The sequence below is a fragment of the Ictidomys tridecemlineatus genome, chromosome 1 (genome assembly GCF_052094955.1).
Source record: "Ictidomys tridecemlineatus isolate mIctTri1 chromosome 1, mIctTri1.hap1, whole genome shotgun sequence".
In the NCBI taxonomy this organism is placed as follows: Eukaryota; Metazoa; Chordata; class Mammalia; order Rodentia; family Sciuridae; genus Ictidomys; species Ictidomys tridecemlineatus.
Genome location: NC_135477.1, coordinates 210,305,695 through 210,332,136, shown reverse-complemented (window position 1 = coordinate 210,332,136; position 26,442 = coordinate 210,305,695). Strand labels below are relative to the sequence as shown.

General features: G+C 38.5%; 1 protein-coding gene across 3 annotated transcripts in view; it reads left to right on the top strand.

Moving 5' to 3' along the window:
• The first annotated feature begins 413 nt into the window (after positions 1 to 413).
• Pik3r1 (phosphoinositide-3-kinase regulatory subunit 1) overlaps positions 414 to 26,442 on the top strand; it is an 84,788-nt gene continuing 58,759 nt past the window's right edge. Inside the window, exons 1-3 of one of the 3 annotated variants that reach the window (XM_021722472.3) lie at positions 414 to 640; positions 7,085 to 7,146; positions 10,506 to 11,212. In XM_021722472.3, coding sequence (XP_021578147.2) covers positions 10,879 to 11,212 — 334 coding nt within the window. In that variant the 5' untranslated portion in view covers positions 414 to 640; positions 7,085 to 7,146; positions 10,506 to 10,878. Of the gene's footprint in view, positions 641 to 1,355; positions 1,744 to 7,084; positions 7,147 to 10,505; positions 11,213 to 26,442 lie in introns of all 3 variants that reach the window. The other 2 variants (XM_040273800.2, XM_005319542.5) reach the window with 2 other exon arrangements.

Genomic DNA, 26,442 nt, shown 5'->3' with positions numbered 1-26,442 from the left:
AGAAACAGGGGTTGGTAGCAAGACACTCGACTTAGAAACGCAACCAGCCTCCACGGAGATCTGAACTTGTCCGGGTCCCCTCCCTGTCCTTCTGCCTTTTGTCCAGGAGACACCCAGCCAACCAGACCAGCACGGGGCGCGGAGAGCTGGAGCGCTCGGCAGCGGATGCGGCGCGCGGCCTGGCAGCCCAGGGCATCCCCGCAGCTGGGGGCGGAAGATCTGGGCGGTTGCAGGAAGGGTCGGCACAGCCCCAGCTCCACTCCACCACCGCAGCCCTGATCTGAGGCCGGCGCGGTGAGTGGCAGAGAGGAGGGCGCGGCAAGGGAGGAGAGTAGCGAGTGTGAAGACGCTGATTGGTGCGGGCTCAGGGGCGGGGAGCTCGGTGGGCACGGGGGCGGGGCCTAAGCCAAGAGCTGGAGCTGCTGGAGCTGCGAGTGCACGGAGAGGAATAGCTAGCAGCTGGAGCGGAGTTGGAGGAAGCTACGGCTCCGGCGAGGGCGGTGGACTAGGGGGTCGGAGACTTAGGTCCTAGATCGGGAGCAGTCGGTCCAGGCTGGATCGGAGGCACGTCGAAGCCGTGAGCTCCGGAGGCCGCTACAGCACCGGCCCCAGCAGAGGAAGGAAGCCGGCCGGCGGGGAGGTAGGCGGCTGAGACGGCGGGTCCGGGTGTGTGTGCTCGGGAGGGGGAGGTGGTGCGTTCGTGCGCGGCTGCCTCCGCTCTCTTCCTGTCACCAGCAGCCGCTTCTCCTTCTGCAGAGCCCAGTCAGGGGAAGCGGGCCGGCTGCCGGCGCCCCCGCGGTCCGCATCCTCCAGCCGCCAGGCAGCTTTTCCCGGCTCGTGGCCAGCGCCCTGCTTCTCCTGGCCACCTCCTGGCTCACGTTTTCCCGGCCCTCCTCCGAGCCGGTTCCGCACGCTGCCGGGCGCGTTCGCCGCGGGAGTTGCCAACGAACCCGGGCTTCTCTCCCAGCCCTTGTCTCCGCACGCTTCCGAGGGTCTCCCCTGTCGCCTGTGCTGCAGTTTCCTGGGGCCTTTCACTAGAGGAGAGCACCTTATCCGCTGCCTTTACATTAGCGTAAAGGAGCGCTCCCTTCCCCGCCGGCTCTTCAGCAGCAGGCAGGGTCGCAGTCTGCGCTTTTCCTTAGGCAGGCGACGGTGGTCTTCAGAGCTCGCCCCCCAGCTCCCGCCCTCCGAAGTTTGCCGCCCTCCTCTTCCGGGGTGGGGGAAGTGCGCCTCGGGGCGGTTGTTCGCTGGGGCCCTAACTCAGCTTCTAGTGCTGGCCAGGCTTGGGCAGGTTGTTGGAGGCTTATTTAATGGGGTCCCGGCACAGTCCGGAAATCCAGCTTTTTGTAACGCAGGGCGAGACTGGAGGGACCTGCCCAGCAATATGGAGCCGGCCAGGAGAACAAGCGAGCGTGCAAGCTGGAGCTAAAACATCGAGGGGAATTGTCTGGAAGCCACAGCTCGAACACTCACTTCCCAAGGGCAGAAACTGCCTGGCAGATCACGAGACAAAGAGGACAGACAAGCTCTAGCCAGGCATCCCTGTACAGAAATGTATTTTGATAACCAGAATTTGAGCATAAAAATGCAAGAGTGTGAGCAGAATGGCTGATACATGTTGAATGCAGAATGTGTAGGAATTGGATTTGGGGGAATTATGCTTCTGGGAGCTGTTAAATACCGGAAAGGTCTCAGCCCCACCGTTAATTCCCGGCGGAGCTGCAGCGCTGTTGGTGTCCAAGTGTGAGTTTACTCTTTTATTTGGGGTGGTGGGGGGTGGAAGGGTTAATGACTTTAGGTGTTTTTTTTTTTTTTTTTCCATTTTCCCTCCCCGTGTTCTTTTCCTCTTTGTCAGTGCAAAGTAAAAATGGATAAAGCAGTTCCGGGTTTTGAATGTAGCATGTGATTGTCATTTCAGTGTGATGAGTTTCAAGTTTAGTTGTTAGGCGGGATATTCACAAAGCTTATTGACCTAGGCTTTCTGTGGAATCATGTTTTAATATTTTATTAGCTTGTGTTACTTTTTGGCAACCTTAAAGATGGTTAGTATTGGAGTAGGTAACTGACAGGGTCATTTCTGACTCAAGTTATCAGAGTAATGGATCTTCAATGTATAAATCATTAGGAATTTGGTGATTACTGCACAGGAGAGGGCCACAAGCCCTTTTATCATCAAAAAAGAAAAAAAGCATCATACACGCTGTAACTTTTTGACAGATGACACTGATCTTGAAATAAGTCACTCATAAGCAAGAATAGTGTTCCTATGTACAAAAGTTGCTAGAACTTTGCAAAACAAGTGTTTTGCTCAGCACAAAGAAAATATGAAATAATTTGTGTGTGTGTGTGTGTGTGTGTGTGTGTGTGTGTGTCTCCAGGTCCCGCACGTGTGCCTCTAAAGTTTGTTGGTTTGGAGTCAAATTGGAAAGGACAGGGGGAAGCGCCAGGCTTTGCTGTGGATAATGTCACTGTTGGACTCTTTAGCTTTTATATGCCAGTTGCTGGTAGTTATTAGAGGGGTCATACTACTGTTTCCAAAGAAATGTATAGATCTTATGAGTAGAAGAAAGTTCTTTGTGTCTGATATCATCTTTCAAACTGTTATGTCCTTTTACTTTTGATGTTCATTTTGATTTTGAACCTGTTCTTAGTTGCATAACAGAACTCTGCAATGTACACCCTCTTAGTCTGCTGTTTTATCTGTACTGTGTCTTTTCACATCTGTGATGCTATATGGTCAATGTAAAAAGCATTTCACTTTCCATTGATTAAATATATTATTTTCTTTAGCAATTTCTTGAGTTTAATACATTTACAGTAAAGTTAGTTTTGGGAAACTAAACTGCTACAATAAGTTAAAGGGATATATAGTTCATTTATTGGCAGTGATAATGATTGTATGCATTTATCTTCTGGAAATATTGATTTCACCTAAACTGATTTTTGGAGGGCTTTGAATCCTAAGTGCAAACCTATTCAACTTACCCAAATTGTTAAAAGTGTTGGCCATTCCTTTAATGAAAAATTTTCCATGAATACCTTGTAATTTTTAGGTTGACATGTTGGTTTTAAATTCCCCCCTCCTTTTTTCTAACCTAGGTAGTTTAGGGAGTATTGTAAAAAAGCATCCACTTTGAAAGATTGTCCACATGGCCATCTAAAATGGGAACAATTCTAGTTCAGCTTTTATCATATTTGCATTTTGTAATTTGCAAAATGTCCTTTATTGAATAAAGAGCTGATGAGTAAGTAGAACATAACAAGCTGAGTTGATGTTTGCAAGAGTTCTTACTTTTAATTCTTTAATATTTGGTCCAATGCAGAAGAAATGAGAAGTGCGTAAGTATCAGCATCTTATACGTTTTAGACAGGCTGATCACAGAGCTCTCTTATGCAGAGTACAGGGTTTTGCTGGTAGAAACAAGAACATGAAGCATCAAAGTGAAGGCCTGGAAAACTAGCATGTTACTTATCAGTGGAAGGGATTATCAATTTGGCTTACATTTTATAAAGCATAATATAAATTATATCACAACAATTCAATAAAAACCCAGGTTGTTAATTTTTACAGTATTCATATTATTCATTGCATTATGTTTCCAGTCTCATCCAACTGTATCCTAGTCATCTTAATGTTTGCCACAGTTCTGCCAATACTGTCATTGAAATTACTTGCCTAAATGAGTGGCAATTAAAGACCACTTCATGTATGCTAAACCAAGTGAATTGAAAAATAGACTCTGTAATTACTTATAAACTCATCTGTTTGGCCAATGTTAGATTTTTGTTTTTGTTTTGTGAAAGAGTAGAGTAGAATGAATGTAGCACAGCTTTTAGTTAAAAAAAAAAAAGTCTACTATAAGAACATCTTCAGAGATTTTCTTCTGCCAGAATTGTTTTCCTTAAAGTAAATCAAGTAAGTACCCATAGGTACCTGTAGTCAAAATCATTTTCAGGTTAATGATCACCCTAGAGAGTTTGGAAGTCACAGGAGTCTGGCCAAGTGTGGAGAGGCTCCACCAGTGGGCGTAGTGAGTTGATAAAGCCCAGGTGCCTGGCTGTTGGCTGTGGCTTGCTCCTTGCCTTCGTCCTAGGATGCCTCAGTGGTCTCCATCTGGGGCTTAGTCCTAGAAACTGGGGCTCTACCAGAGGACACAGCTGCTTTCAGTCCCTAGGGGGTTGCATTACTGAGTTTGTGTTTTGAGAACAGCCCAGGAAGCAACCACCAAACCCTGCTGGAGAGGAGTATATCTCTAACTTTCACCCCTCCTTATCCCCTCACATTTGTATACCTACAAACTACATAAACACACTCCCAGCCCCTCCCAGGTCTCCTTGGCCCTGACCTCTATACAGTCACCCTCAACTTCAGGTAGGGAGAGAACTACTTGGGCAAAGTCCATTTTCAGCCTTTATCTATCTATCTATATGTTTACAGCAGAAAGTTTTATTTTAGCTATCTTCAGGATTCATTTAGAACTGTTTGCAGCATTTAAAGGCACTACAGGAGAAAATTCCTGACTAATGTCTGTTCCTGTTTTAAATCTGAGTTGTAAAAATGGCAGTAAGTAACATTCAGTGCTAATAGTACTAGTAGTACATGCTACCAGTAGAAATAGTAATACCATAGCTGCAGTTTACTTATAACTTCAAGCACATTTATCTAACTCTTCTGGCTTATTTTCTCATCTGCAAAATGGGGATGATAAGTGTATCTAGGGTGATTACAAGGGTTAAATGAGTCACTACATGTAAAACTCTTAAGAACTGGGCCTGGCACATAGTAAGCACTGATCTGATGTTCATTATATTAAGCTCTTATTGTCAGGCATGCAGTTTTCCATGCTTTGTATGTGTGATTTCCTTTAGTACTCATTATAATGACACTATAAGGCATAGGTTTGCTTATTTTTTTCTTTCTTACAGGTGATAAACTGTTTCAAAGAGAGATTTCAGTGACTTTCCCCAGGTTATATATCTAGGCACTGATGGGAGCAGCTGCCCCTATTTGCAAATTCTTGCTAAGAATTTTAAGAATTTTTTTTTTTTTTAAACAAAAAGAGGGGCTTAGGTCATCTCTGTTAGTCCTCTCTTTCCATGGCCACTTCTTCGGTCATTCTCTACTGTGGTGATGCAAAGAACCAGATAGATCACCCTTCTAGCCTTTTCTGGGTGAGAGGATCTGTTCCTCATGTCCTGTAAGTTGTATTACCCTTTCTCTCTGAAGTACATGTGTTCCTCTTTCCGTTGCTCTTCTTGCAGTGCTCAGGGCACTCATTAGTGAGACTTCTTTCTGAAGAGCCTCATTTTCTTATTGTATCACCTGGTCAGGCTGTCTTCCCTCAAGGGCTTGTGGGCAGCATTTGCAACCCACACGGGCCTCCTTAACCCCATCAACCCATAGTGTGGCAGCAGGGAGTATGTTCTAATTAGCCAGTTATTTTGAAAATAAATTGAGATATTTAAAGTCTATTAAGTTGAAATTTCAAAAGTCTTTGGGCTAAGACTGAGTTCATCATTTTTATTTTATTTTAATTGAGATAAAATTCACCCTAAGACCATCATTTTAAATCAAAGGTGCCATACTCACTATATTTGCTAGGATATTTGTTTTTCATCATGATTTCCAAAAATTTGAAAGGTAGAAAAGATTTTAAATAATGATTTTAAAAGACAGTTTAGTTGAGTTAGGAGGTTCTTTCAGAGTTGAAGCCAGCACTGAGTGGTGGGGGCATGGAATATAGGATGGTGGTGTTGCCAGCACAGGACTCTCTGTACCCTCCTTGCCTCTATGAAAAAAATCCATTTTGTGCCACCACCCAGTGCCACACTACTAATTTCATCACAGAATGGCATTACATGACTAGAATACATTCTCAAATTATTTAATGTAATGTTAGAATATCCTTTAAAAACATTAGTTTTTATTGATGCATTATAATCACACATAATGGTGGGTTGTATTGTTACATATTTATACATGACATAATTTGGTCAATTTCATTCCCCAGCACCTCTCTTTTCCTTCCCCTAAAAATATCCTTTATTCTTGACTCCCTGAAAAACTTTTCAAATCCTGTCTTTCATAAAATGGGGCATGAAGCAAGTCAACAAAGTTAGAATTTTCTTTGCTTTTTTTGCCATAATGCCTGCAGGTTTTAGGATTAAACTGAAAATCTACTTTGTAAACAGTTGTATGTTAAGCAGTATAGACTGCTATTTGTCAAGCTTCAGAAACAATTTTTTTTTCTTGAGAAACAGAATAATTGCTCAGTATTATTTGCAGATAAAGAATATGTACTTCCAATTAATGGCATTGCAAGCAGTTGTTAAAAGGGTTGAAAGACTGAGCGAAATAATTACCTTGAAGGAAAATTTGAATTGTTACATAGTATTATACAAGAGTAACTTAATTTGTTATTTGTTCAGAGGATTCCACTATACCTTTGTTACAGTAACTTATGCAGGCATTAGCTTGGAATTTCTATCATAAAACTGCCTTCATTATTTGAAAATGATAAATTGTAGATGATGAATATCCACATAAAAACCTTTACTACATAAATAATTAGGTTGGATTCAGATGCAAATAGTTCGGTGAACAGGTGTCGATAGAGAGAATGGAGGCAAAATCTGGTTAATATGGAAAAAAAAAAACCCATATTCTGTCAGTCTGGATTGTTAGGGCCTCAAATTGGTCTCAGGAGGGTTACACAGGTACTGCCAAATGCCTCAGGCCACTGTGTCTTCTGGATGTGACAATCTTTGTGACTCTGGATTAATGCTTCACATACCCCATAGGGAGGAGCTGAGTTGTTAGAAATTGTGCAATAAGGGCCCAGGAGTGTGGCAGGGGGCAGAGGTGCCAAGAAGGCTACTGGTGGCAAAAGCTAAGTTCACAGAGATGAATGGGCAATCTTCCAGAAGTGGTATGCTCAGGATTCTTTTATTCACTAGTTTATGGACTTTGCAAGCAAGGATGCATTTTAATGAAGTCTCTTTGAAGAAAATTTGCATGGCTGGGATGCTGCCTCTTGGACTTGGAGGAACCGCTGCTGAGTTATAATGGTTTCTTTTTGTGCAGGTGCATGAGAGCCAAACACTATCAACAAGGCTGCTGTCTGGAAAGTAAGGGAGATGTTCAAGGTTAGTTTCAGAAGCCAGCTTGGGCAGGCAAAGAATCACTGGTACTACTGACATATCTAGTCTGCCCTTGATTATCCAGGCAAGTTGAGTTCAGGCAATGGGTTATGGTGGTGTTAAAAGTGCGGGCTCTTGAGCCAGACTACCTGAGTCTAGTTTCTGTTTCTCAGTTGCTGAGTGTAAATCATGGTCAAATACTAAACATTGTGCACTTCAGTTTCCTCATATATTACGTGAGACAATTAATAGTGCCTGCCTACCTTCCATGGTTATCATGAGGAACTAATGGGTTAATACACATATAGCTTCCAATAAGAATTAGATGACTATAGTGGTGATGACAGTGACAATCACTAAAACGGGCATGGCAGTCAGGAGAAAGTGTGCAGTGTGTGGTCAGGTAGAGATATATGCTGCCTCCGCCCAATTTAGGACTCTCTGAATCTTAACATCAAGTAATCAAGTGACTACACCTCAAAAAAATGGCTCATCTGTTTTCCTTCATCTTTTTTTAAAAAATATTTTTAGTTGTAGGTGGACACAATACCTTTATTTTGTTATTTAGTTTATGTGGTGCTAGGGATCAAACCCAGTGCCTCATGCGTGCGAGACTTCGTTCTCAAACCACTTAGTTGTCAGAAAATGAGGTTCTTCTGACAAGTGGCAAGGAAAAGAGCACGTAGAGACCTCTAGGTCTCTGGCACTCAGTGCCAGGAAGACTTCCCTGGAGTTTAGCCTCTTTACAGTCATTAGGTTCCTCAGGGTTCTTTTGCCCTTTGCACAGATTTATCCTCAGGCATATCCAAGCACAGTTTTCAGGTTTGTGAAACCTTGGAAAGACATGAAGTTTTTTCTTACTGAAATGTGTCCCCCAGCAAGAAACATGCATAGCTACAGAAGTGTGCTGTGACAAGGACTTGATAGTTGTGGGGTTGGAGGGAATTGTTACGCTTTCCATTCTGTACAAATCCCACCAAACTGGCCCAGTGGGTGACTGAAACTGAGGAAGTGCTAGGCAGCAACTGGCATAAAGATCTACCCAGCTTACTGGTTTGATTTTTTTTTTTCCCTCCAAAACGACATACATTGCCAGGAAAAGCTAACAAAAATTTCAAGGCAGATTTGGAGGAATTAAAATTATTCTTAGGCCTATTGCCTGGTTTCTAAGCATTTAGGGATATGCAAATTTTCATGTTCTTTAAAGTGCTGCATCTCTTTTGTTCAGAGTACATTAGTACTAAAAATGAGATTTGCTAGTTCTACATTTTTGTGTGAATTTATGCAATAAGTGTTTAATTTGATTCTGGATCTTTTGAAAGGAGAGGCTTTCTTCAAATGGATAATATAGCTTGTTTTTCTCATATGCTTCACTGGTTGCATTAATTTTTTTCTCTGATGACTAAAATGCAAAGTAGAGTACTATCCCAAATTAATATTCTTGCTCCACAAAGACTTCCAATGTTTGTTTTTGCTTCCTTTAATATGTGAATCTCCTAAGAGTGTTATTGTATTACAGCTAAGAGGCTTTAACCATGTAAAGTTGACTACTTTACACTTCTGAATGCAATATAACAATTAATCTATGATTAGATTTTGCTTCTTAAAATGCCATTCTGAGGAGTGCCTATAATATTAAACTTCTAAAGTGTTTCACTTTTCAAGAAGTATAAAAGCTCTCTTTGCTTTCACAACCTGAAATTGTGTAGGTATTGTTTTATTGCATTATTGTGCAATCAGCTTCACAGAGGCCTCTAGGTTGCTTTTACTCTTTATAATAAAGATAACTGAGCAGTAGAAGGTGATGTGTGTGTGTGCAAGCTTTCCTATCAGCCATCTACTGGGACTTTCTAATTCTCTAACTTATAGTCTTTGACTCTTCAATTCTTCTGCTTCCCCTATGCTTTAAAGCAAAAAGCAGAAGAAAAATACTTCCATTACCCATTTCCCTGTCTGTGAAGCCATCTTTATAGAGTCCTCTGCAGCAACCATTACTACTACTTCTGATTTCTTAACTGCTTAAAAATCTAATAACTAGTCTTTACTACTGGCCTGAGTTCTGCTTTCTAAAAAGTGTATGATGATTCCATGATAAGCAGAGCCCCCAATTATCATTGCCCCCTGTGTGAGTGCTTCTGCAGGACTTTGTTGAAGGGGGATCACCTGTTCCTCCCTGATTCTTATCCCTTGTTTCAGGGACATTGCTTTGTCTCTAAACCTTGATTTTCCTCCTCAATGGGAGTTATTGAACCTCAATGTGTAGTCCTTAGATCATTTTTAAACTTTTAATTTTTTAAATGATTGATTGCTTGATTTTTGATGAGTGCCATTTCGTTTATTGGTCTTACCTTGTTTGCAGCTGATTACCAAATCTCTAGTGTGTCCCTTCTCCTGAGTCACAGCCCAGGCTTTCAGCAAGCCACTGGCACACCTGCAGGTGGATGTCCATAGTCCCATAAGCCCATTTGAGTCTCCTGGCTTCCTTTTGCTTACTATTAGTACAAAATTCACAGTAGTGGAGAACCAGGCACCTGTTTCTTCTCTTTTCCTTGCTCCTCACTTAAGCATTTATCTCCTCCTACACATTTTTACTTCACCATCCCATCATGTTTCTTACTTCATACCTCCCTTTTCACACCTTCTGCTGCCTCCTTGGTTGGTGCCCTGGTGGCCGCTTTCCCAGACTGCTGCAATACACCTTTCTCAGTTTGCCTCACCTCTATTCTCTCTCTATGGCATTACCTCCTTCACTCTGTGGTTAGTTTTGAGATTCCTCAAGTGCAGCTGTGATCCTATTGATCCCTTTCCCCAGGCCCTCTCAGTGCTTTCCATTCCACAGTTACTAAATTACAAACTCGGCACAGGCACTCATGATGTCAGACAGCTCTATCTGTCTTTGTAACGCAGCTCCGCTGTTCCCTCCCTGATTTTGGATGTATCAGACTGTTCTAACTCTTCCTGTAATATAACATTTGCCTAATCACTTCTGTGCCTAGGATCATGCCACACATTTCATTCTGTCTTTAGAATCCTGCAATTAGATGTGGTCCCTCCCTCACCTGAACCCTGCAGTGTTTAGTCGGCCTCTCTTTTGGCATTTACCTAATGTTTTGGTTCCCTGTGTACCAGTCTTATCTCTGAGACCTTGACACCCGCCAACACTCCTCCTCCTGTTCCCGCCCAGTGTTCTTAGAAGGCAAGGCTCTTACTAATCTTCGTTGTGTGTACCGTGTCAGGCAGCAGCGCACTGGCCTGTGTATGTCTGCCAGCTCTATTAAGTACTTGTTGAATGGAAGTAGGAATTCAAATGCACACAGATGGCGAAGTGTGATGTTCATTCATAAGTCTTGTTTTTCCTTCACTAGGTGAAGCTGAGTGTGGAGTGAAATCAGACGACAGATGGACAGTGTGACAGGAGCTGCACAGAGGATTGGGCCTCGCTGTGAGAGTCAGCCTAGAGTCAACGTGTTGACAAGTTGCTGAAAAGGAAGCCAGGGAGGACTGTGACACACAGGAAGTAGAGCCCTGTCTGCAGTCACACCATTGATGGAGGACAGATGGACAGCCGAATGGCCAATCAGCTCTCCTTGTAACCCTTTGGAGAGTGGTCCTTTGTCCTCTGCTGGACACCTATTAGGATTTTTAATACACTCTCTGATTTCATTTTCCATTAAAACATAAAATTAGACTACAGTGCCCAGCCAGACTCATCTGTTGCATGGTAACAGATCTGCAAACATGAGTGCTGAGGGGTACCAGTACAGAGCGCTGTATGACTACAAGAAAGAGAGGGAAGAAGACATTGACTTGCACTTGGGTGACATATTGACTGTGAATAAAGGATCCTTACTAGCACATGGATTCAGTGATGGACAGGAAGCCCGGCCTGAAGACATTGGCTGGTTAAATGGCTATAATGAAACCACCGGGGAGAGGGGAGACTTCCCTGGAACTTATGTCGAATATATTGGAAGGAAAAAAATCTCACCTCCTACTCCGAAGCCCCGGCCACCTCGACCCCTTCCTGTTGCACCAGGTTCTTCAAAAACTGAAGCAGACAATGAGCAACAAGGTGAGCATCAATGAGTAATTGCTTAATGTCCTCTACTTTCTTCTACTTCTCCTTTTTTTTTTTTTTTTTTTCTGCAAAGTCTTAGGTTTGGGCTGGGCTGCTGTACTCTGGGTAGAAGTAGTCATGGTAACTTTATCTGAATTGATATATGGTATGTACAAGAAGCTTTTTGAGTCATGACATGGCTAGAAAGTTTTGTCTATGGAGTTAGGAGTTGTTATAAAAATAGGGAGATGGTATCTGAGACCTGTTCAGTGAGCTGTAAGCACTATTTAAAGTTACCATTAAATTAAATACCTACTGTATTCTTACTCTTGTAATTGGTATTATGTATCTAAATAATCACTTTGAGAAAGTAAGTCTAATATAAGTATATTTAACATTAATATGATTTGTATGGAAGAAAATAAGCTATAAAATGACCAAAAAGCTCAGCAGAGAAAAGATAATTGTTTTTCTAATCCTATATCTGCCTCTCAGTTCCCTGTCTCGGAGCACTTTGTCTTAAGCCAAACCCCAGTCCTTGGAGTTAGCATAAAAGTAAAAATTTTTTTCCTCCTTTGTGCACAACATCACTTGTAGAATTAATACCTAGAGTCCGCTTGGCCCTGGTGAGGGGAAAACAATATTCACTGGAAACCTCCTTGATTCAAAACCCACTTAACATTTATTGGAGATAGTTCACACTTGAGTTTGGTACATAGCTGTTAAGTTTTAGGATCTTCTGTTCAGTTTCTCATTGAGATAAGTCTTATGCTCAGCTTTGCTGTTATCAGCTTTGTCAAATACTGGTTTCTCACTAGTAAACCTCAAGCTTTTTTTTTTTTTTTTTGCTTTTTTTTTTTTTTTTAATCTCTGGGACTAAGAAAGTTTATGGGAAGATACATATAAAACAGGTGAAGCTGACTTGCTTGTTTATGTATTGAGTAGCATCCCAGGAGATTTCTGGAAGCAGTTCTGATACTACTTAATGTATTACACTTTCTTTAATGTTGGCTTATTCTTACACAATCAAATGAGATAATGAGAATAAAGATACAGAATACAGAATGGGGTAAGAGCTACCTTTTAACATTGGGTAATAGGACTGTGTGAAAGACAAAGAATTTTTTTTCTCCCCCACTAGACCTAAAAGGGATACTTGTTTTATAAATGTTATACTATACCTTATAATAGAAGATATTATTTGAGTAGTATTATAAAGTTAAAAAAGCAAAAGATAAATTCCTTTCAGGTGAATCAGAAAACCTTGAATCTGTACCTGTATCTGTAATTTTGTCAACCATTGAATTTCTTGCAGTTTCACTTAGCAGATTGAAGACAAATACATAATTATATTTCTCCACCAAATAACATGTTTTTTAATTTGACTTTTGATTTTTGTAAGTTAGAAACACTTTCTTAAGTAGGCTCATTCCAAAGGAAAAAAATGATTTAATCTGACCCAAAATACAAAGGGTTTCAGAATCTTAAAAAACATCTCAGTTGAATCAGAAAAATGATTTAAAAGGTGGAATAAGGGTATCTTGTCAAGATTAGTGACAAGAAGATTTTGTAAAAATAGTTTCTAAACAAAATTGCATTTGATGACTGCCATTAGGTATGTTTATTTAGATATAATATTCAGAAAAGCAAGTCTTACAAGAAAAATAATTTTCTCTTTTTAGGAGCTAAACTATTTTATAATGCTTGCTTTCTTATGGGTGACAATTGAGATTTTTAAAAGCTTTTTCATTTTTTCTTTTTAATACATGGAAAGAGTAAAATGAAAATTTTTAGCAGAATTCGAGGAAGAGCTCCATGATAATGTGCATGAAAATATTACAGCCTGAATATAAATGAGAAATTAGGAATAACTTAAAGGTTGGAAAGGCAGAGTAGGTGGATTATGTGGAGAGTATTATACTAAACATTAGATTTTCTAGAAATGTTAGTCATATTCTCATTTAAATGTGATTCCTATGAAGTGAGAATTCAATAACTCCCATGTTAAATTGTTATGGGTAATAGTTGTAACTATGAGTCCCATGTTAAATTGTTATGGATAATATTTGTAATGACAAATTTTATGTGTTGGAATCCGGGAGGCTCCAGTTTCTTTTGCCTAAGTGCATATTTATTTGAAAAGCTTTTGTAGTGAAAAAAATGTGTGATGGCAAGAAGGGAGAGTTCTTTTCTCCTCTTATAGTGATTGAATTTTCTAGGGTTTTGTTGTTGTTATTGTTGTTTTGTTTTTTTAGTCTCTCCGTCTGACTTAGCCTGTTTTTCACATTTGACTCCCCTTATTTTATTTAGATTTCCTCCTTCCCCACTTAGGTCTAAGAACCACATACAGTTCTCTTATGTCTTATGGCATAGTCTTTAACAGGTCCTGAGGTAAGATTGAGGGGTCTCCGACCTGTCTGCAGCTAATCATTTGTTTCTTGTATGCTGCCAAGCCTTACCCCATCCCCTCTCTTTTATTTTCCTCTTTTTTGGAGATAGGGTCTTGGTGTGTTGTACAGGCCAAGTGATCCTGGGCTCAAATGAGTCTCTGGCCTCAGCCTCCCTAGTAACGATGACTTAGGGCATGCACACCACCATGCCTGGCTATATTCTGTTTTTAAAAGAAGGTTGTCATTAGACTCTGGTCACAAGTAGACTCAGGGGTCTAGGGATGTAGTTCAGTGGTAGAGCACTTGTCTAGCATGCACAGTTCCGCGGTTCATCCCTAGACACACACATGCACATACACAAACTCTGAGAGGTTCCTTCTATACAATGTTATTATCCACTTTTTTTCTTTGTATGCATATTTCTAGAATATTTCTAGAAATAAAGCTGTAAAGTTTGACTTTTTTTTTTTTTTTTGGTTGAGGGGAGAGAAGAAAGTTAAACAACAACAACAAAAAGATAACATCCTCTCGGGAAAATATACTTTTTGCTAATACATTTTGCATGCTGTTATTTAAGAAGCCCTGGCCTATAAATTAAATGAGTTTATTTACTGTATAATTTTGGGTTTGGAGCATTAAGTTCATTTAGTAAACATGAACTGAGTCCCTATTTTGTGCTAGAGAGCAATGATAAAAGATGAAACCAAGACATCTCTCCTCTCTTGCCTTTCCCCCAGTTCATGGCTGGGCTTTGTCACCTCTGTCATGGTGCATAACCCGAGCATCCAGTTGGCTGACCCACTCTGACCTCTTTGTTCAGATCTTTGTTATGGAAACTTGCCCTGTTCACCCTCTATTTTTGCAAAGTATTTAATGGCTAATCTACAATATAATTTTCTGCATTTGCTGTTTGTTGTCTCTCCCTTTGTGATGAGCGTGCAAGGTGTGTGTTACTGGCCTAAGAAGATGCATGCTGTCAGAAGTGGTCCTCTGGCTCCCACCTGTTTGGATTCTGGCACTCTATTCCCCTATATGCAATCTTATGGGAGCTGGGTCCTGTATTCCCTCTTTTACACAATGGAAGGAATCAGCTGGAAGTAAGAATTAGGGATAAGGGAGAATAAAAATATGTATCTCTCATGTGTAAACTGGAGGAGCTATTTCTCAGCACAGCCATTCTAACACATACTTTGAAATCCTTTATTTAAAATTATGCTAATGTAGAATATGTAGGCTAGTGAATTTCTGTGATCATGTTAGTTTAGGTAGAGCATTGAAATCTTTGAACTTGAGAGGCCACCGGTGAGCTGGCATTCACATTCACACCATCCATGACCCTCACACCTCTGCAGCTCCCCCAGCTCCTATTGTAGACTCTTGACAGCGAGTCACAGCAAGTTTCACATATAAAGCAAAAACCATGCACTAGACATGGCCTATTTTAAATTTTGATCAAAATCCCTTCTAAACAAAAAAAGAAAACAGGCTGCAGTTGGTGTTTGTTTTCATGGTTTCCCAAGGCATGTTATTCTTAATTTTCCACACTCTGCATTTGAATGTCCCTCCATGGTTATCACTCCCTGTCTAGAAAGCAAGGCTGTAATATATCATATAAATTGACTACACTGTAAAGAGGTCACAGAAAATAGCGACCAAATGACATTCGTTGGCTGGGTCCTGTGGTCATAACATATGGCTCTCTCCTTGAGACAACAAAAATAGTGCCTGTGCAAGTGGTTTGCTTACTGCATAAATTCCTGCCTATACAAATTCTGTTTAATTTCAGAGTATGCCTTCTACTTTAGCCACTTTCCCTCCTAGTTAATTGAGACTTCCCTGTGAAGTTAGAGAACTGTCTTGTTAAACATGTGACTTCTGGTGCTGTGTGCCCATTCTGTGCTCACTGTCCACACTGTTCTTACGAGAAAGCCGGGCTAGTTACAGGATCTTTGCAAACAGGGCCCTATCTCTTAACTTCTGACCAACTAGAAAACTCCATCAGTACATTATAGCTTTTACCAAGGTGTTAAAGTTTGTTTTAGCCATCTCTGTTTTAGTAGGAAATAAGATATATTTCTGAAAGATATTATCAAAATACTTGATTAAAAGAGTGGGTCTGGAAACAGCAAATGTAATCATTATTTTTAATAGAATCAGATGAGCCTAATCAATTCTCTTGTGATCACAGAATACATTGCTCATTTATTAAATTTTACTTATAACACAGTTCCCCCTTGCATGACCGTCAGCATTTATATTCTCGTTACTGAGTTCCTCATTTGTTAACATTTTTTTTTCCCTATTAACTTAAAAGTTCATTGTTTTCCCTGGAAATGTGTACAAGGAGGGATGGTGAACTCAGTAATTTGTATATCCACAGTTATTTAAAAACAAAATTGATGAGAAGAGAAAGAATTCCCAACTTGCTTGTATTTTGGAGAGAGGACTCTGTCCCTGAACTGGCTCAGCTGTGTTCAGAATTTACAGTCAGAGCCTTAGGGGCCTATGAGTCAGGCAGGGCTACCCTGGGTATTCCCAGGGAAGAGAGGAAGGCTTGCTCCCTCCTTCTGCAGGAAGTTAGTCAAAAGGAAGGACTATTTCTCTCTTCCCAAGAGCTGTGGTGACAGTTGGGTTCAGCTTGTTATTATTTGAGGAGGAGCTTTCTGCCAGGTTACCCTGACCTGTGTCTTTTGGAATCACAGGGTGAATGTAGGCAAATTACGTTTTCTTACTTAAGTGACATCTAATACCCCTCTTCTCCATGCTTTGCTTTTCATGGTTCTCAGTTATTTGAGGTCAACCGAGGTCTGAAAACATCACTGAATAATTACATATATTGAGAGACAGCACATTCACATAGCTTTTATTACAGTATATTGTTAAAATTTTTCTATCATTGTTATTATTGTTAATCTCTTACTGTGCCTAATTTATAAATTAGGTATGTATGCTTAGGAAAAAAAAACAATAAATGTAGGGTTTGGAATTATGTGTGGTTTCAGGCATCTACTGAGGGCATTAGAATGTATTAGAAGATGCTTTTGTTATAGCTTGTCTTTAGACACTTATGTATTTTGGCTCTTTTCCAAAGTAGCTACATTCTGAATGAAGCCCTTGCACCTGTGACTCAAACAATTTAAGGCCTATTTTATTTACTAGCAACTAAGTTGACATTGCTATTCTAATAAAATTCCCTTTGTCATAAAAATATCCTATAGGCTAAAAAATTTTAAGCTTAGTTGTCAGTAGCTTCTTAGGTAAGTTTGATGTCAATCATTTCTGATTTCTAGGTGAATGCATCTTTGTCTCAAACAGGAATTCTGATACATAAGCACTTCTTCAAGAAGTCTTGAATTTTTAAAAATATACATTAGAATCTGAAATTCAAGAATAAATGGTGCCTTACATCTGCTAAGTGGCATCCAAAAAGGGAAGACTTTTTTTTTTTTAATTTGACCAAGAAGTCAGAATTTTTATTGTTTAAATTCTTCTTTCTTTTTGAGGCCTTACTACTTTATTTTAAAACTTTGTTTATTTATTGTTTGTTTGTTTAAGAGAGGTAGCCAACCTGAAAGCCATAGTTTACAGATTTGATTTTTTCCCACATTTTTATTGGTACATTATAATTGTACATAATGATGGGATTTGTTGTTACATATTAGTAGATGCACATAAGAAAGGGGAAGAATTTTGTGCCTATAACAAATAATAGTGCATAATATATTTTGCCACGTACACATCCATATTTTGATTAGTAAAAAAAAAAACACAGATGTTAGCAGTACAACTGACTGTCGTATATATGTATCTCTTTGTTGTTAACAAGTTTTCATGAGCAAGCCTGTAAAATTGGTCTAATGACTGAGATGGGAGAAAATAAGTAGAAATAAAAATCATAGTTGCATGGTGGATAATATCTTAAGTTGTGAGGTCTTGATTGAATTTATAGCATTTAATATCAAAGCAATTTTAGTCTTTCAACAAGACTAATCAAAGTAGAGGAAAAAGTTAACTAGAAAGTGTTTTTTTTTTTTTTGTTACTGTTGTTTGTTTTCAGTTACTTGGGTACAGTTTCCCTAAAATGTCAAGTTAGTTATTTAACAAAATATGTCAGAACGTTTTAGAAATGTATTATTTCTACTTAAAATTTATATAAAGGACTATGATATTTTGTTTCTACTATGGAAGTAGAAATATTGCTAAAATATAACATTGCAACTAAAAATATATATTGTGATACAATACATAATATGTATACATTGTTAAAATATAACTTGGCAGTATTAACAAACATACATTGTGGTACAATGTATAACATACATTGTTAAAATATAACTTCTCAATTAGAAACAACAAGCAGCAGATCTTTCTGTTTAATTATGTATGCAGAACTTTTTCCCAGTGGCTTTATGCCATCCCAAGTATGGTTATCATTTTTAGAAATACCTTCTCTAGATTGTTTCTTGCTTGGAAGCATTTGCAGTGTTTGTATTCATCCATTTATCTATTCTCACTTGGTAGCATGTATTATGTAATACCTGTAGATTAATCTGTCCTGTCAGTTTGATGCATATTGAAGGTCTGACTGTAAATTTATTACAGTATTTGTCAGACTTTTTAATTTGTTGATCAAGTTTTATATCTAAGATTGGAAATAATGTAGGCATAAATGAAATGTAAATTTTTGTGATATATTATTGGAGTCATAAATTCCACCCTGCTTTTGTAGCCTACCTATCCCTAACCATTCTAACCCCAGTGTTCTGTAATTATAAAATAAAAAAGCCAGATACTGCCTTCTGGTTTTGTCTGTTTTAGTTTTACCCTTCCCATTCCTACTCATAGGAATTGTTAGAGAAATAAACACAGAAAACTGTATGTAAGTTTTTACTAGTAGTATTTCCTCAGTAGTGCAACTCTGAAGCCATCTATAATGGGAGGAGGGGAATGTAATGAGATACTTGAGAATGCAGTGAGACAAATGCTGGTTGGAAAGATGTGTCACATGATCTTATCGCAATATCTGATTGGAGGCTGGTCTGGGATTATTTAAGAATATTGCTACTAATGGTGTTGGAATCAAATGGTACCAAGTTTTGTTTTTGTTTTTGTTTGTTTTTTTTTAATCTACATCATATATGATTTTAAGATGTTTCACCAATCTGAAATATTTATGTTCTACCCCTCTTTATGGGCACTCAGCTATTACTGGCATCATTTATTTGAGACTCTTCCAGTTTCAGTTCACATGTAGCACTACATGAGTGAATTAAAAGATATTCATGGAATGCCTTTTTGTACTGTATCTGTGCAGTGTAACCAAATTCAGTGACATGATATATACTCAGACATTCCTTGGGATGTTTGGTGTTTTTCGTTTGTTTGTTTGTTTTTTAATTTTCCAAGATCAGTAGATTATAGTAATTGTTTATTCCATAGTATCAAGCTTTGTTTATTCGGACTTCTTTAAATCCACCTAAGAAGTAATATATTAAGATAGGCATTAGCAAAACTCTGGAATAAAGCCAGTGTGACTGTCTTGGATGGTCATGTGATCTTTCAAGCTTTACCCTAACTGGGAAAACCCATATAATGCTCTCAGACGCAGCACATGGGACCAGTGTCACAGCAAGAAAAAGTGGGTGTTAGTTCCATCTTTACTACTGGTGTTTGGTACATGCAGTTTTCAAAATTATTTAAGGGTGTTAATAAGACACTGATTTTGTAATATTAGTTATTGTAATAATAAGATGTTATCTTTTAACTGTTGTGAACCTACACTGAATATGACTTTTTAAATTTTTATTCTATATAATATTTTTCTTTTCTCTTTCTTTGCATCCCATTTTCATCCCCCACTTTGTCCTAGGGTTAAGCTAAGATTCTCATACATGCCAGTCAAGTGCTCAACTACTTAGCTACATCCACAACCCCTAAATAATTCTTTTTTGGAGGAGGGGCCAGGCAGTACTGAGGATGGAACCCAGGGCACTCGACCACTGAGCCACATCCCCAGCCCTATTTTGTATTTTATTTAGAGACAGGATTTTGCTGAGTTGCTTAGCACCTCACTTTTGCTGAGGCTGGGTTTGAACTCGAAATCCTCCTGCCTCAGTCTCCCAAGCCACTGGGATTACAGGTGTGTGCCACCATGCCCAGCCCTAAATAATTCTTAATATTAAAGAATGTTGCTTCTTTATCAGAAAGTAGTCATTTCTCACTACCCTGTGCCCCAACTATAGAAAATATAATTAAATATTTTGTCATTATTAATTTTAAAGTATTTTACAACATTACTAACTTAAGTCCTTAGGTAGTAAAAGTAATTTTTTTTTTATCTTTGAACAAAAAGCATTTAAAGAGGTTAGAGTGCTATGACTTTATTGCTAAAATAATATTGGATATTTACTGAGTACCAAGGAATGAGATATGATGAATTTTGTTAGAACATATTACAGTTGTTGCCCCACACTTCCCTTTAAGTCTATTTTCATGCTGAAAATGTCTTTTTTTAAGTTAAACATTAAAATTTTGCAGGCTTAACTACTTGCCCTGCTAGCATTTTATGGACTTTTTAAAAATTTGATCCTCCTAGTCACCCAGCAAAAATAGCATATTATTAACCATTTTGAGATTGAGAAACTGAAACTTAGATTATCATGTGAATATTTACAAAGAAAAGGGACAGACTATATACAGGGTTCAAGAATACTCCAAGGGGGACAAGCAGTCACAGAAGTGTGGATTTTGCTTAACAGTTCTTTGAGAAGTTATCAGTAACTGAATTCTGCTTTTTGGGTGTTTTTCAAATATGTCTGTCTTATCTGTTAAGTTTTGTTAGCTAGTATATTCATACAACTACAAAAGATTATCTTCACTTTATATATGACTTATGACATTTTCTTATATCTGGTAAATATATTGAAGGGTTGAATTATAAAAAGACTGAGAAGGAAGGCCACAAAATGAAGACAATTTTGGGTATGTGTATGTATATGCAGTTTTTCCCAGGGTGAAGTTTACCTCGATCAGATAACTAAAAAGTTATACAGCATTATAAATAGATTTGCCTTCCATTTCTATTATTTTTGAGGAAGTCAATGTGAGATGGTTTCCTGAGTTTCAAATTTTCTTATTTCTGCCTTATATTCTTTTTATTAAAATGGAACACAGGCTGGTTATTACCTACTTAAAAGCCAAAAACCTGAGGATATCCAGAGTTAGAATTGTGTGTTTTGGCATGTGGATAATGGCTGCTTGAAACCTTTAAGTACAAGATATCTCAAGTTGATTCAAATGAATCTAAAGTCTTGTACCTGAATTATGTCAAGTTTAGCAGTAAATGCCATTTAAAAAGACACAGTAAATTACAAAATTCCTTTGAATGTCAAACCTTATTTTTTAGGAAAGTCGGCCACTGCCAAGTTTATAACATAAATATTGTGTTTCTGTTACCTGGCTTCTAAGAACAGAAGAATGAATGAGGGCACATGAAGGACACAGGTGGATTTTATTTCTAGGTGTTTAAAAGAACAATGTGATATTTTATAGAGATAGCTTCTCAAAGGCAGTGAGTCACCACCAGCAAAACTTCTTGGATGTTTTTATTTTGCTTATTTTGTTTTTCAATTTAAAAAGAAACATATATAAGAGTTTCCAGAGTTTAAAAAGCTCTGACTTTTTAAAAAAAGTCCTTTTAGAGAGCCTCCTCTTATTGCAGTTCCTAAGAAGCTGGGGAAATACATGCTTATAAACAAGTCTATAAAAACTGGAACTAGTGGGGAGCAGCATGTACTGTAAATTAAAACAACTCAAGTTTAAAAAACACAATAGAAGAAGTTTTGACTGCATAAAAATAGCTAGGCAGATCCATGCCTTCCCTGATTCTCTGCCCCTAATTCAGAAAGGGCTTAGGCAGCTGTCCCTGGGACATTTTCTCTCCTCCTCTTCCTTTTCTCCCCAACACTGCCTTTTTATTCAGTGGGAGGTTACAACTCAGGAAATAGGCAGGCAGAGCTGGGAGGCTAGAATAGGAGTTAGAATTGGGGTAGCCTGAGAATCCTACTCCACAGAAGAGAAGTGTTGCAGGTGGGGTAGAGTTAGAAAGACACGTGTTAACCGAGGGTCTGCGTGTTCTAAGTGCTTGGTCATTTGGAGGAGCCTCAGAAAGGCAGGCAGTGAAGGCAGAATTTTTTCTTTCAGGCTAACAAACTATGTCAAAATGAAAACCACATTGGGAATTGCCAGGAAACCGTTTGTTTCAACCTGCTTACTGACTTTAGATCTGAAATCGACACCCAAGTGGATAAAAAGGGGAGGCTCAGAGCAACACCAGGTCTGGGAGATTTCTCCTTGTTTAGTGATAAATAAACAGGAAAAACCTAACAGAGCCTGACTGAAAACCACTGCTCCATACAGGAAAGGGAAGATCAGATCGAAGATCCAAAGGAGAGGAAGCCTCCAAAAGTGATTATTTCAGAAAGATATGACTCTCGTGAAAGGGGCAGAAAGCAGTCAGATGATCAGGAGCTGCAAAGATGGGAGGATGGGATGAAATGGAAGTTAGACAATAAAAAAAAAAATGATTAAAGAAACTAAAAATATAGTAGCACATTAAAATCCACATCAAAGTCAGCAAAGAGAGGAATTGACACAGCTAAAACAAATGTGTTGTGAGGCTAAGGGAAGTTAAAACTCTTCAGAATCCAAAAAGAGAAAGAGAGAAATTTAAAATGAAGGGGAGAATACATACAGAGAAGATCTAGCATGAGAATTGTAAGTGCTAGTAAACAGGAACTGGTACCAAGTAAAACAGAACAATATAATTAAGATAAGCTTTCATGCATGTGTGCAGATTTGAAAGCAACCTCCACATTTGTCATGTGAAATCAATGAGGGACCACCTCTGGATTCATTTGGCCTCTTTTTAATTGTAAGCATAATATTAAAATACCTTGCTAAAATATCTGGTAAAATATTTGCTATCTGATAGGAACAAAAGTATCTTCCTTCTCCTTTTATACAGAAAATACCAAAAGATGGCAGACTGACTTCAATTGTTTTAAGGATAAGAGATGGTGACTTAAGAGCGTAATGAGCTGCCTCTTTGTATTTTATGGAGACATACAATTGAGAGATGTTCTCTAATCAGCAAGTGCTCAGAAATGATGTATTAAACCTTGCATTACATGGGAGGACTTAAAAATTGCCTTTTCATTCTTAAGCTTTACACTTAGAACTCATAGGTTTTAAATACTTTATTTGGATGAACCGAAAAAGTAATTACCAGAAGGATAAAACCATAATATACACATTTTCCAGATTCCTAGAAATGCAGTGTGTATTACAAGACAGACAATAAAGTATAAAAATATTACTGATGGAGAAAATGCTTACTATGAATGAAAACAAAAAAGGAATATATACATCTACATATATGTGTATACATATATATAGATATGAAACTGGATTTATACCCATATTTGAATGGTAAACATGTTATGCATCAGGGGCTCTGCTAACCTTGTACTGTGTTGTTATTTTTCATTAAACAGTTCAATGACATTGATCTCATTGCACTTGTTGTAAAGATAAAGAAAGTTTAGTTATGTGATGGCCCAAGGTCACAGCTGGAGGTGGAGTTCCTTATGACCTCAAAGGTCCATTTGTTGACCCAGTGACTTAAGAAATTGTGCCATACTGCCACAGACAGGTGTGAAGTCACATTATACAGCACTGCTCACTCCTGGTCATCCGGGAGCTGGCTTTTCCACTGATGTGGTCTGGTAGGACAAAGTGAGTTAAACAAGTGGATTTTTCCTCTTTCAGGAAATTGACTCCAGTAAAACTGGAGTATGAAGCAGACGTGAGAGTTATTCTTCCTTATAGCAAAAGAACATCAGAACAACAGGGTGGGAAGTGGCAATTTATTTTAAAGTTTCAACTCTGCATGTTGGAATTTGTGGGTCTTAAATGGTTAAAATATTAACTATCTTAAGCCCTCACTTGGGAAGCATCTCTCAATGTTATATTTAACATTATAGGTTTATGTAATGCTGCAACATTTATATATACAGTACTTACATATAGCATTTATATATAAATTCATGTTCAGGTGTATGTACATTATATAGTTCTTATAAAAAATGTATATGAAATTTTATCTATATGTATCTGATAGTATAGTATTTCAGGCCATGTAGGAAAGTTATTGTTGTGTTAATTATGCAAATGCACCTTTACAATTGAGTTTGTTGTTTCAAGGATTTTTGCTGGATTGAAAGCTAGCTCTAAATTGCTACTCTACTAGACTTCATTGTTTGATGTTTCATGCACAGTTACATTGTAACTGTCACATATCATTATACCTTCCCCTTAAGAGAAACTTAAGAAACCTGGGCAGCTTTTACATTTAGAGGAAGTTTAAATATATTGGAGCATTAAATTTTGTTGCGTAGCTGAAGCTTCGGTTCTTGTCAGACCACATCTTTATCACTATTCTGTGATCTAAATTATCTAACTTTGATCCTCATTAAGGAAAAGTTTCACAAGGAATAAGAATGTTTGCTCTTGTTTTCTTTGCCAGATCCGGAGTCTGCAGCACATCTGAGACCTCTTTGCCTAATATAGTTTAATCAAATAAGTGAACTGTCATCAGTCAACTTTTTTTTTATTATTCCCTTAACTACTTTTAGTGAATTCCACAATTATTTCCAAACCTAGATGTTAATATTTTGAGTAATTTATATTCTTTGACTAAGAGGGAAAAACAACCTTCACTCCTTCCTTTTGTCCTTCTTCCCTCCTTCTCTCCTACCTTTCTAATTTGTTATAGTAACTGTGAGACAAGTTGCATTTCTCATACCGTAGAAGAAAAGAAAGGAATCAGTTTCACAATAATTCTTTCCAAAATGCAAAACTACTGTCCCTCCCTACCTCTCAGACAGCCCTGCTCATTCTATTTTCTAGTACTCACTATCTAGTAGAGGACTTTGCTTAGATTATAAGAGTCTCTTGATTCAGTGAGACCCTAAGGGGCCATCTTTTTTACCAGAATTCAGTGCTATGTTTAGTTCTCATTTTGAAAAAATTATGAAATTATAAATCCTATGTTCTACCAAATGTAGTTAGTAATCTTTAGATTTAATATGTGTGTGTGTGTATGTGTGTGTGTGTGTGTGTGTGTGTGTGCGCGTGCGTGCATGCATGCATCTGTGTGTGTTATTGTTGGTACTGGGGATTGAACCCTGGGGTGATTTACCAGTAAGCCACATCTGCAAGCCTTTTTATATTTTATTTAGAGACAGGGTCTCACCAAGTTGCTCAGGGCCTTGCTAAGTTGCTGAGGCTGGCTTTGAACTTGTGATCCTCTTGCTTCAGCCTCCCCAGTCTCTGGGATTACAGGTGTGTACCACCTGGCTTATGTATATTTTTGTAAGAGAAGGAAATGGGGAGAGTGGTTAATGTTTACAGTTATTACAGACTTTTAACATGAGGGCAAAAAAAAAATCTTTTGTTTATAAGAGTTGGAGGGGCTGTGGTTGTGGCTCAGCGGTAGAGTGCTCGCCTAGCATGTGCGAGGGTCTAGGTTCAATCCCCAGCACCACATAAAAAAAAAATAAATAAATAAAATAAAGGTATTATGTCTGACTACAACTAAAAAATAAATATATAAGAAAAAGAGTTGTAAAGGGGAGAGTTAATATTTCTTACTTTCATTAAAGGTAGTGCAGGTTCTGATGAACTTGTTACCTTATTCTGGACCTTTTTTTATGGGCATGCAGTTGAACAATTACATGACTTTTTAGTTTGCTGAAAAGGTGGTATTTGCAGGGGTTTTTGTTTGTTTTACATTTTTAATTCATTACATACAAGTGCTACCTTTTCCTTTTCTTAACTACCTGGAAGGAACTGTTTTACTCCTGAGATGGCAAGTTTGAAACTTCTTCAACAAGGTTTTTTCTATTCGTACCTTTGCAGGCAGACATCCAGAGTGTGCTGTGAGCCAGGCACCAGGTTGTGTGCTCTGCCTCATCTCATTTGGTCCCATTTGCTGGTGGAGGCTTAGAAAAAGAAATGGACTCAGGGTCAGCCCCTAGTAGCTGGTTCTGGGCTGCTCTGCAGCTAACTCCCTTCTGGATGTGTGCTTTTCGGGGCTTACTGTAGCACTCTGGCAGTGTGAGACTGAAGGAAAGGAACCTCTAATGGTATTAGCCAAGTACTAGACTATGAACTGTGGGCTTTTAAATACAGTCTCACATCTCTGTAATCTTTGCCTGTATTCCCATTATTCTCGAGCTAATTTAAAAAGTCTCACAGATATGGATAATAAACATGCTCAGCTGGTCAATAACTTGGTTCTGTCAAAATCATGTTTTCGGAGCACATATCACTCACATTGAGGCAATTTGTGTATGCATTTGTGCAAAGTGCATCGACTCCTTTCAAAGTTTCATTGCAATGAAGAGTGGCATAGTAATAGAGATGTAGAAAAATGACCCCATTTCATTTCTGGAAAGGTATTGTGCTTTTAACATATTATTAGTTTTGGAACCTAATAATTTGAATTCAGATTCCTTTGTATAGCAAGTCTAATATAGAAGGTGGTTGTGTTTTATTTGATTGGTGAGGAAAAAATTGAATCTTTGCTAGAGAGGAAAAAAAAAAAAAAAGCTTGACCTTTGAGCACTTGGGGCCATAGCCTGGGTCGTGGTGTGAACTTCTTCATGTGGCCTCAAGTTGAGTCTTGTTCAGAACACAGTGGTCTGACTTTGGTTCACATTGTGGTCATAACATATGAAGGTGAAAGAAGAGTGGATCCTGAAGTAATCAAGATGGATTTTATGATTTTATTCA